This window comes from Prionailurus bengalensis, chromosome B1, assembly GCF_016509475.1.
Source record: "Prionailurus bengalensis isolate Pbe53 chromosome B1, Fcat_Pben_1.1_paternal_pri, whole genome shotgun sequence".
NCBI classification, from domain to species: Eukaryota; Metazoa; Chordata; class Mammalia; order Carnivora; family Felidae; genus Prionailurus; species Prionailurus bengalensis.
In genome coordinates, this window is record NC_057344.1 from 84480788 (window position 1) to 84493824 (window position 13037).

At 36.5% G+C, this 13037-nt stretch overlaps 1 protein-coding gene across 1 annotated transcript in view; it reads left to right on the top strand.

The window, feature by feature from the left end:
* Positions 1 to 13037, top strand: part of INPP4B (inositol polyphosphate-4-phosphatase type II B) — a 399964-nt gene that overhangs the window by 144863 nt on the left and 242064 nt on the right. Inside the window, 1 exon segment of the mRNA XM_043568210.1 lies at positions 4999 to 5078. Within this exon segment, the coding sequence (XP_043424145.1) occupies positions 4999 to 5078 (80 nt within the window).

Here is a 13037-nt window from a genome sequence, read left to right on the forward strand (position 1 = left end):
TTGTATATTGGCCTCATGATATCAACTTCAAAGACCCTTTAAATTTGTGCCACAGTTCCTATGTATAGTTTTATTAGAATAGGCCAAAGTATTATTCTTATTGTTGATATATTCATTTAACCTCTAAACAATCACTTTTTAATGGAAATATTATATGTGCCACAGATGTGTGTCATATATGTAATTTTAAATTTTCTAGTAGACCATGCTTTTAAAAAAGTAAAAAGAAACAGGAAAAACTTATTTTAATGTGTTATTGAACCCAATATATGCAAAATGTAACCATTTCAAAACATAATCACTATGCAAAATTATTAATGCTATATTTCACATTCTTTTTTTCATACCACGTTGTGTAAATTTGATGTATATTCTACACTTAATAGCGCATCTCAATTCAGCATAGCCACAAGCCTAATTCTACCCATTGGATAGTACAGCCCTACATAGTACTTGTAAATTGTAGTGTAAAGAAAACCTATACTTTGAGTAAAGGCTTTGTGAGATGAACATAGGTGATGGAGGTGTGGCCAGCTCACTGCAAGGTGATTGAGGTTGTACATCTTCTGGCCCTTTATATGGTACAGCTGGAGTCCCTGCAAGGGCTAATAGGATAAACTGTTTACTTGTATAGTCTCCATAGAGAGCAACCAGGAATTGAGGCAGATGCCCCACTTTTCTCCACGCTGCTTGATATCACTCTCCAGCCAGGTGAGTGATTAAAATTGTACATCAAGCAATTTAATGATCATCTGCTTTGGGTGCTTGCACCAGAATGATCATTGTGAGTGTTGCACTCTCACGAGCAGGCAGAAAAGGTCAGAACCACATGTTGTGCAGGCAGAGAGCCTGGCAGAGGGACAGGGAATTGCCACCTGTCTTGGAAATAAGGCACAGTGTGACGGGGATAAAAGAATGATGGACTGAAAAGCAAGAAACCTGGATTCCAACTTGGCTTCTGCATATTAACTAGTTCTGGGACCATGTAGAAGCCAGGTTAACTTTTAAATTCCTATTTTCCCAGCAGTGTACTAAGTGCTTTTCCTGGATTACTTTGATTCTCATTACTGTAGCTATGAGAAAGATAGAGTTATCATAGGCAACTTTTTCATACAGCCATAAGGCTGTCAGTGGTTTCATTTAAGATCACGTATTAGTAAGAAAGAAGACAGAGTAACAAGACTAGACAATACCCATTAGTGGATAACCATTCTGGGGGCTGTGAGAGCCCAGATTTCCATTTTGAGGCAGATTTAGTGTGACACTTTAGATCTCTGAGCTCCAACTCCAATGAGACTTAAATTTTTTTGTTTGTCTCTCAATTTTTTCCACTGATATTAGAGCTCCCAGTTTAAGACCTTTAAGATGAGAATTTTAGAAACAGCACTGAAGAAGAGATGGAAAATCTTGTTCCTTGAGTTATATCTGAAATATAAAAGTGTTTAAAGAACTTTCTCGCTAAGCAAAGTAAGTCAGAGAAAAATAAATACCATATTATTTCACTCACATATGGAATTTAGGAAATAAAGCAGATGAACATAGAGGAAGGGTAGAGGGAAAAAGAGTGAAGCAAACCATCAGAGAGTCTTAACTCTAGAGAACAAAGTGATGGTTGATGGAGAGAAGTAGGTGGGGGATGGGCTAGATTGGTGATGGGCATTAGGACTTGTGTTGAGCACTGGGTGTTGTATGTAAGTGATGAATCACTAAATTCTACTCCTGAAACCAATATTACACTATATGTTAACTAAAAAAATGTTTTTAACATTTATTTATTATTGACAGAGTGTGAGCAGGGGAGGGACAGAGAAAGAGGGAGACACAGAATGCAAAGCAGGCTCCAGGCTCTGAGCTGTCAGCACAGAGCCTGACATGGAGCTTGAACCCACGAACTGTGAGATCATGATCTGAGCCGAAGTCAGACACTCAACCTACTGAGCCACCCAGGTGCCCCATATGTTAATGTTAACTAACTAGAATTTAAAAAATAAAAATAAAAACATAAAAACATAAAATAAATAATTCTCTCAAATTCTATAGTTATGATTACAGTGACAGCAAAGATAAAATAACGTTATATTAAGTTATTTTTTTACATTAACATTAGTATGCTATTTTCCCTTCATGGGCATTTAGGTTTTAGAAACAGAGAAGACTATTTTCCTCTAATTAATTTACTCTTTTACAAGAGTCCAGTGAATATTCATGTAAATGAATGATGTGTTTTGCTTATATTGAGATGGACCAAATACACACAAACTTCCTAGAAATTAAATATATAGGCAATTCCATTGTTAGCATTGCAGTTTGGAACAATTATACACTGTCTTCAGAAATTTCATTAATGTACTTTATGCAACATGTAGTCTCCATAATATAGTTATTTGTAGAAGAAATATGGTAATACTTATACCTAAATAACACCTCCTCTAGTTTGACATGTTTTCATAACAGTACTATAATGCCATTACCTAAATTAGCTTTTAATAAGTTGTATGATTTCTGTAAAATCCCTTATCCTTTGAGATGAAGCATGTGGCAGCCAGTTATGATGGGAAGAAAGTTTGACTCATGGGCATTTTTCCTGGCCCACTTCAAGCCCTCACAGTGAAGCAGTAGGCATACCAGGCAACCCTCTGTTCTGGGCACTGGGCTTGGCTCACAGGCGGACAAGCCAACGTCCTCCTTCCACAGGATCTCCTGATCTGTGGACAGATGAGACATTCAGTGGCTGTGGTCACAAACTACTTGCAGCTGTGGCTCATGGTGTGTGTGTGTGTGTGTGTGTGTGTGTGTAGCTATGTCTGAAAATAGCCCCTTCACCTGTCTCTCGTTGCTACATTCCAGTCTGGAGCATTTGCTCCTTTTATTGATGAAGAGACCACGGTAACATTCATGACATGTGAAGTTTGTGTTTTTAATTCTAAAACCATCCATATCTTCAAAATCTCAAAAGACAGAAAATAATTTGAAATTTTGAGGTGTCATGAAATCTGTTATCAGTTAAGAGTTTTCTTGGAGTGAAGAGAGAGTGGGGAATAGGAGTTTAAAAACCCTGATAATCAGGGAAAGAGGAAGTGAGATAGACATCTATTTAAATGCAAAAGGCTGAAATGAAATTCACTACAACAATATACAGTCTGCCTACTAAAATTGTTTTGATTACCCACGTTTCAGTGAATTATAGTACTTTGTAACTATCTGCAGAAAGAGCATTCTAATATCCATATCTAATAGAGTGACTGACTTGAAAGCTAGTTTTTAAATCAGCCATTCATTCATTCATTTATTGTAAGTAAATATTCATCACATGCCTACCATGCACTAGGGAGGAGGAGTTTGTCAGAAAACAAAATAAAGCTCCTTGTGGAGCTTCAAATACATATATACCTCTTAAACTTCCTTTTCTGCTTTGACTCACTTGTTTCATCACTCATTGACATCTCATCAGACCTTCTTTCCACAAATACTTTATTTTTTTAATGTTTAATTTGTGTGTGTATGTGTGTGTGTGTGTGTGTGTGTGTGTGTGTGTGTGTGAGAGAGAGAGAGAGAGAGAGAGAGAGAGAGAGAGAGAGAGGGAGAGAGAGAATATGCAGGGAAGGGGCAGAGAAAGAGAGAGAGAGTGAAAGAGAGAGAATGAGAGAGAGAATTCCAATCCACAGAGATGTGGGCCTCAATCTCTGTTTTCAACTAACACCCTTCATCGAATAATTCAGTCTTGTGTTCTTCTGGCTTTGGTGACTTGGTGTCTAAACCAGCTTTTTGAGTTTCAAGTTAATTAATTGGGTTTATTGTTACTAACATAGAGGCATCTCCAACTTTAGAGCTGAGGTGTATTTCAAATGTTTGCATCTGAGTGTTTTGAAAGAATTCTAAATTAGAGCTTTGAAAAGAGGGAGAAAAATTCAGACCTGAAGCTTTTCTTTCTTACACTTTTCATACATAGAAGGCTGCCTTCTATGTATGAAATAACCACACACTTTTCTCTGAAAAGATACAATTGTCCTCAGACTACTTACGTCCAGGCTCTCATTCTAGAGCAGCCTGGCAACAGACATATGAACAGAGAATGCTCTCGAAGATGCAGTTTTGACTTCTTGTAGAGTTTTACAATGTGTGAGGCAGCAATGGCCTAGATAATAATATGGGTTTGATGTTTTCATGTTTACTTCTTGACCTTGAGGGGAAAGCGAGAAATACTATTTATGGTATACCATAATATTGTGACTTTTAAATCAGAAGTAGCCAGGAATATTAAAAAGAGATGGAAGATTTTTATCCTGGAAAAGAAAAACCAATTTAGAGTTTTATTCTTTGCATTATGAGCCAAAGAGTGTGGGAAGTAGATATTCATAGATAGTCAACAGCCAGTATGATAGGTTAAAAAAGCAATTTTAGAAAATGTAACTGAATCAGCACCTTTCTTTTTTGTGTGTTGGAATGAAATTGTCCCATGCTAGAAATAACAAAGGAAACAAATGCTTTGAAACATTGCTGTGATGGGGGAGAAATGTAGCATTTCTATTTATAACTTGTACAGAGTCCCACATAAAAATAGCTCCAACTACCAGATTTGCTCATATCTGGAATACAAAGTTGTTGCTGCCAGTGACTTGAGGAATTCTAATAAGAACGAGGACGGCATTGGTAAATGTTAAAAGTTTATCATTTTTTCTTCTAACCCAGTTTTCATAGGCGAAGAAAATTAGTTCCTAGAAAAGTCCTGGCTTCTGCACTACACATTTTGTTATGTCCCAGGCTATTGGTCTCTTTGTTTTTAGTGAAAAGGATACATGTGCACCCTAGACTTCACCCCCTGAGAAGGATATATTGTTGTATCTGTCAGTGAGGACTGTATCTCTGCATATGAAATATTTGTCAGGCTAATGGATTTAACGTTTCATTCTTTTGAAGACTAGGTTTGTCTGACTGGTGTGCCGGTAAAAATATTAAGGACTTCTGAAGTTAACGAAAAGCATTGTTTCTTATTTTCAGAGAAGTTTCCTGGGCTATGCCAGTTTTAAAGTGGGGGAGCTACTGAAGTCAAAGGAGCAGCTGCTGGCCCTGAGCCTGAGGTGAGTCCTTTGTCTGCAGAAATGCTGCAAAGCAAATAGCCTATGGTATTTATTGAAGGATGTATGGGTTTAAAAGTCCCAATTCTTACAGATGTTTAGATGTCAGCTCTCAGATGGCTTAACATTCGCCACAGCAGCAAGTTATAGGGAAACAGCAATTATTCAAGTTCACACTCAAGTTCATGGTTCACATTGTCAAAGGTTTTCAGCCCTTATAGGGGAAAAAAAATTACACGATCATTAAAGTAATCAAATTCTTTGATAGTAAGAATAGAAATGATGAGCACGTTATTAAGTGATTTTTCTAGTACTTATTAAAATGTTCCTTTTTAAGTCAAGTAAGTTTCTAGGTTTGAAATATGTTTGTTAGTGGCAACATTGCAAATTTATGATAATAGAGGAAATTTTCATTATTCTCTTTTTTTAAGCTTATTTTGTTGCTACACTATTAAATATAAAACACAAGTTAAAACAGATTCATACTGAAATAGGCAGTAGGTCAGATCTAATTTTGAGTATTAGTACAATTTGTTTGGGTATGGAAGATGAAGCAACCATCTTTAGGAAGTTACATAGTATTTTAATGTTAAGAAGAGTATTAAATAGAATAAACATTTTTAAACTTTATTATAAATTCTAATCAATAGCATGTTGTTTTCTAACTGTATGATAACTTCTATAATTATGAAAAATATCACCTTGCAATATTTGCAATAAAAAATACAAAAATTGTACAGAACACTATTTGTAAATCAGAAAATGCTCTCCTTTTTTTTTAACATTTATTCATTTTTGATAGAGAGAGAGAGACATGGAGAGAGACACGGAGAGAGACAGAGAACAAGTGGGGAGGGGCAGAGAGAGAGGGAGACACAGAAGCTGAAGTAAGCTCCAGGCTCTGAGCTGTTAGCACAGAGCCCGACACAGGGCTTGAACTCATGAACTGGGAGATCATGACCTGAGCCAAAGTCAGATGCTTACCTGACTGAGCCACACAGGTGCCCCTGAAAATGTTCTCCTTTGATGAAACACAGAGACTCCTCCCAAGGAGGAGACAATGCCTTAAGTGTGTTTGCCCTCTGCCTTGACCCACAAGGACCCACTTGTAACCAATTTATTTCAATAAAGATGCTGTGGCTTGTGCTGGAATCTGTATTGCTGGCTGTCTCCTTTTCTGATTTTTTCCTGATCCGCACAGCTTTGCATTTTGACTTAAGAGAGTATAAAGTAATGTAAAGTAACTCATACTCATGCAGAAAAATAAGTGTTGATGGATTCTGATGAGACCATCATCTTCGCTCTCAGCTATGTCTCTTAAACATCCATGGTTTGGTTATTGTTGTTGTATTTTATTTGGGAAGACATTTTTAAACCTTCATAGTTTTGTGGTGTTATTCCCAATAAAATGTTGCTGTGGTTACTTTCAGTTTGAAGTTTGTATGGGTCAGCTAAAATGTCTAGCTATCAATGTCACCAATACTCTAGAAAATCTGTGTTAGTGCCCTAGCACGGTGGTGGGATCTCACCCAAGTATTACTGGATTCATGGCATACGAAGTGAGGCATTAAGCTAATTTAGGAATGCTAGCAGACCATATGTTTTTTGGATGAGATGCATAGCACTTTATTCCTCCTTTTGCTGACTTACAAGCTCTAATATTGATTATAGCATAACCGTCATTAACATCACCACACTACACATTTAGACACTGCTCTTGAAACAGAAATGGGGACCACAAATGCTTAAATGAAAATTAATAAACACATATAATACCTTAGTGGTAGGATAGGAACAGAAGGGTCAAGTTTAGAGTACAACCATTGTAAGAAAAAGGAAAAAAAGAATTAGAATAATTTCAGATTTAGATGAAATCAATACAAATTTCCACTTTTGGTTTTAATACTTCTGCTTAATACTCATTTGATTTGACTGTATAAAAGGAAAACAAATTTAACAACAAAGGATTGAGTTTCCTAGAAAAAAATATTTTTTCAAAAATAATTTTGAAATGGCTAGGTTATTATTGTTTCCCTTTTTTGTGCTTTGCCAAATTTGTGTATTTCTCTCCCTATGAACTAGATACCTTATAGACTTATCATAGCCTTTTGATTTCTGACACTTCATATTTTTTAATTCAGAGGTAATTCATCTTCTTTCCCCTGGCTCTGGGGTCTCCGAGGTACTGTGCTAAAATAACATTAGGTTAGGGTTAAGAAGCATTGTTTTTTTGGTTGTTTGTTTTCTTTTGTTTTTAATAAGTCCTTTGCACTGACTACCTGAATTTTGTTCCTTTTCAGTTCCAGTCATTATGTTTAAAGCAATAGAATTCTCAGATTTCTGTGAAACAAATTCACAAAAATAAATACACATTTATAGGAAATGTTCTTTGATGTAAGCTTCCAAAAAAATCTGTGTAGTTTTGTTTCATTTTCACTGTCCCTTTGAGTTGTTTCTTATCAGATAATTCCAATTCCAAAACTCTCACTAGCTCCACAGAGCACCATAGTTTGTGGTTACTGTGTCATTTGTGCTTTGAACTAGAATTTTTTAACTGAATTTGGAAATGAATTCTTTTTCCCACAGAAACTTCAAGGGGCAAGAAGTCTGTGTCTTATTTATACATGTAGACTCAAATTTCATGAAATATCATAGTGTCGATTTTTGAAGTTGTATAATAAAATTTGTTTGCATGTATTGGGAGAAATGCCTCCAATATGTAAAGTGGTTCCTACTCCTGTAACTCATCTTCATTTAAATACATAGTTACTAAATTACTGCCCGAGTTTTCTAGCATCCCATTTGCACTTGGCATCTTTATTTAGGACTAACCCTTTTACTTTTGTATTATATCTCCTTTGTTTTGCTAGTTTACACTTGGTAGTTCCTATCTCCTCTGATTTCTTTTAGATCTGAATTGCATTTTCTGTTTTTATTCTCCAGTTCATTGCCATATATCCCTGACTCTTCTTATACTATATGTAAACAAGTTAAGTTCCTTGTATAGAAGATTACAAATGTAGGCATGAGAGACAGTGGATAATCATATAATAATAATAATAATAATAATAATAATAATAATAAATAGAAGAAGGAGGAGGAGAGGAAGGTACTATCTGCTTTATGCTCTGATAAATATATTAGAGATAATTGTCTCACTGACCCTTATCAAATTCACCTGTGATGTTATTCTTTTTGCCACTTTATAAACCAAGAAACTGAGACATATAGGGCACCTGGGTGCCTCAGTTGGTTAAGCGTCCGACTCTTCAGCTCAGGTCATGAGCTCACAGTTCATGGGATCAAGCCCTGTGTTGGCTCTGCAAGGAGCCTGATAGCAAGGAGCCTGCTTGGGATTCTCTGTCCCTCTCTCTCTGCCCCTCCCCACTTGCATTCTTTCTTTCTCTCTCTCTCTCTCTCTCTCTCTCTCTCTCTCTCTCTCTCTCAAAATAAATAAACTTAAGAAAAAAGAGTGAGATATAAAAAGTAGTTAAGTGATTTGCGCAAAGTTACAGTGCTCATAAATGGGAAAGCCAAGATATGGAGCCACACATTGCTGATTGCAAAGCCTGTGCTTTTAGTGATACACTGCCTGTCTCCTTTGAGAGAGGAGAAAACTGAGAACTTGTTAAAACATATTACACATCATGTGACTTGGGTGATGGAGGAACAAAGCAAGGACTCAGGTCCAGGACCACTCGTTCATGGTTTCTTCCGCTTCAATTTCACCACAGTGCCTTGTCAAACAGTAAATGAAGACGTAATGAGTGTTAACATGCCATGGAAAAGTCAGACATATTAGCCTTGATGGCAAAAAATGGGAACCAGCCTGGTTAAGGGGAAGACTGAGGGAAACCTATGGAATCTAGTCTTACCCTGGCAGCCTGGCATTATCAGGCCCAGATCTGATTTACTGTCCAAGCACCTGACAATCATTTGCTTTGCCAACCTTATCTGAATGTCTTAGGACCACGCAAGCAGAAATTTGGAATATCATAATCCTGTGTCATGATTTAATAAAAGAATGGAGAGATTAGATCTGTCTCTGGGAATGGTACTAGCAGTCAGGAAGAATTACGTTACTCTTAAAGTATTCAAACAACCACAAAAGCAGAAAAAAAAGGGTGGGAGGGGAGGGTAAAACTTCTTTTTTTAGGAAATCCTTCTCAGAAGAATTGAGACACATGGATGTGTTCTGACCTTGTCTTTTTTGCATATGAACTTCGTTGTGTATCTCCTCACAATTTAGGTTTGATTCAGGGCTCATTCACTCAGCAAGCATTTATTAAGAATTTTTCATATGCTAAGTACAGTGATAGTTTTTTAGAAAAACATTTCAATGTCATCAGTTAATATTTTGCAGTTGATGTCACTAATAACACGATTAATGAAAAATCTCCTTATTTATTGAGCCTCTACTCATGTGCAGAGAACACATGAGGTGCTCTCCATGCATGATCTTTAACCCACACAGAATTATCATCCATGTCCTGCAGCAACTCATCTACGATCCTGCAGCTGCTGACTGTACGAGTAGGATTAGAATCCAGTTTGGTCTGACTCCAGCACTTGTGCTGTTTTATTTTCCTGCCTCTTAGGAAGCTAATGATCTGATAGAATCTTTGCTTCCTCCTCCATTTATATGCTATTCTTGGGAGAGTTTCAGGGACCTCAATTCTTTTTTCTTAATGCCTTATCTTAAAATTCAGTTTCATATGCCAGTGACATGGGAGGGGTTCAGTAATAATTTGTTGGAATTTTGATTCATGATGATGACTTCCTCATATGCATTTGGATGCTAAGCTTAAACCTAGTACCATTTGTTTATGAATGGGACCCACCTAAATTAGTGACTGTAGTACAGTCTAAACATTAGACTATATCTGACATGAGTCCCTTTCCGAGTTATAGTGAGGGATAGATTGTAATTTGCTTGAAAAGCTGAAACCCTTTAGAATTTATGATTTCAGGGTAGGCCACTTTACCTTGTCACAGAATCTTTCAAGAGAGCACTTAATGAGTGCTCTCTTACTTCTTCTGTAGTCTTTCGCATGTAACCCTTCCAAGGTAAGCAAACATTTATAGAATTTTATCAGAATGGATGTGCAAAATCTTCTTGAATTTTTTCATAAAAAGAAATCTTGTTTTCATTTATTACTTCTGCCACATTTATGATAGTGCTGTCATGTAACATAAATTTAACGTAAGACTCCCATGATCCTAATAGACATACGGCATTATGTTTTATGATACACAGATGTGCGGGAGAGGCTATGAAAGAAATAAACAATAGATATCTACTGTTGGTTTTTAAATGTTCCTTATTTTATGTAATATTTATATGTGTACATACTTCCGCATATATAAATCTATCATAAATTGTGTGGACGGGCATGTGTTTGTACATCTATATTATTTCAGGATTATTTTGCTTTCTCACCAACCATGAATACTTGCTTTCCATTGTTGTCAAATGTATGTGCTTAGAGGAAGTAAGGTCCACATTATGAAGCCCTTAGATTTTTATTTGTTGGTGTTTTGCTTATATTTAACAATTTAACCTCCTTAGACACACGCATACACACAGATATACAGTTCAACTTTGTTTCTAAAAGTAAGAGAACAATAAGAAAAAAACCCACGTATTTTTAACTTAATCTCCCAAAGGCATGTTTTTAACTTGAGAGCTAGAAGTAATGATAAGGAGAGGCTCCTTGGGCGATGACATACAGTTTTCTGCACAAGCATACTCAGAGCGATAAAAAGATGAAATTGTCACAAACAACTCACAGGTTGGGAGCATAGACATGTTCTTTAGCCCACGGGGCAGTAGATCAGAATAAGTTTGTTCTTGGAATGCATGAATACATCTGAACCCCCTCAGTACTTGAGATGAACCTTGCCATAGATTGACAAAAGAGTTTTAAAGGATAAACTTTTTTCATTTAAAATGGAACTAAACTTTCTTAGAATTTTAATTTCCTATCGCTATTCTTTTCCTGCATGTAAATAATGGTTATGCAAGTCTTTTTAATTTAAGCACCAGATTATAGTCTTGAAAATTATATGTATGATGAATACCTCTTTAATGACATCTTTTCTTATCAGTATTTGTTTGAACTTCAGGAGAATTTAAAAAATTACAAGCAAACATTTTAATAGCCATGTATATCTTAAATATATTTCATTCATTCTTAAAAGTCTTCCAGTTAGCTTTCTTGGGTACCAGAAAGTAAGATTATAGCAGAAAGTTCTGATGGTTCCACAACACTAATTCTTATGTATGTCTGAAACACTTTTTATATGAAATGAGGGTGATGTTAGAGGGATTAATGGCAGAATTTAGACTTCAGGTAAGTATCTATTTCTCAGATAAAGACTTTGATGGGCAACTGGAAAAAAAAAACCCTCTTTGAGAGGGAATGGCCTATCTGTGATTAATTATAAAACAGAACAGTAGCATACTTTATTGAATGCACCAATGTAAAAGAGGAATGAAGATGGCATGTAAAAACCTACTTAATCGATGCTTTTGCATAGAATTAACTAAAAATGCACATTACAAACCCCGAGAGCAATAAGAACACTGCACTTTTCTCTTAGGGAGTGAAAAAGCAGAAAAACATGCAAGTCAGTAGCACATGCCTACTCATTATTGATCCAGACACATGTAGAAGGGGAGAGCCTTGCATCTGTGTGTGTGTGGCGGGGGGTTCCTTCACATTTTTCAGCATTATCCAAGTGGAGGTAACAGGAAAGCCTTCTGATTCTGACAGACTCCAACCTCATAAACATGTAGGAAGGAGCAGCTAACACTGTTTGAGCTTTATGATGGATTCAGGATGTCACATGTCTTATCTCATTCAATCTTCTAATAACCTTGCCTGAAAGGTGATATATTCCTGCTTTACTAAGAAACAAACCGAACAACAGCAGTTCAACGTCTCTTAGGTCACACGGCTGGGACACGTTGGAAAATGGAGACTGAGAAAGAAATGTCCTTGCTCTCAAGGATTTTCTAGAGAATATATATTTTGCTTAGAATCTTAAAATTAAATAATTTTAGAGAACAGAAAACATTGGGACACTTCAACTTCTTTTTGGACCCTTTTAGTGAAAGGCAGTGCCAACTCAAGAGGCCATTTGTCTTTCCCATTTTCAGACAGGTGAAAGTCAGAAAAGTATTCCTTTCTTATCTCAAATTTGCTGTCCTTGCCATGGCCCTCGCTCTCCTTCATGGAATTAAGGAGGACAAGCCTCGTGTCTTTATGATCACATTTGAAAGCAGCTCTTTCGTCCAACCTTAAATCTTCTCTCCTTTTTTTTCTCAGGAAAGAATGTGATATAGTAGAAAGAACAGCCAGCTGTAATGCCAGGCTTGGGTTCAAGTCCCAGCTTTGCCTCCAGCTTTTGCCTCACCTCTATTGTCTGCTCTCTTTAATGCCCGTTAGTAGAAGTAGTAATGACCTCCCTCCCAGGGTAATTCTGGGCAATCAATAAATGCAGTAAAGTTCCTTGCACTGCTTTGCATTAGAGAAAAGCATTCTATCAATACTGTTTTCCTTGCTTCTTGCATTAAACTTACTAATTCCCTAAACCATAATTTAATGTTTGATTTGTTTGCTTACTTAGTTTGTTGAAGTTCTTTCTTACATGTGACATCCGCAGTTCTCAAAACCGGTCACTGGCAGAGGGGTCAGTTTAACCTTTGACCTGAACATGTCACTTCTATTATCTGAGAAATAGACACTTACCTGAAGTCTAAATTCTGCCATTAATCCCTCTAACATCAGATATAGCTTCTTATCAGGTGGCAGATACCAGCAAGAGGCATATGGAGAGCAGTTTGTTTGGTTGAAACAGAAACAGAGGTGGGCAAAACATTTAAAAAGAATTTTTTTTTTTTACTTAAAACTTTAGCTGGGGTGCCTGGGTGGCTCAGTAAGTTAAGCGTCCAACTTC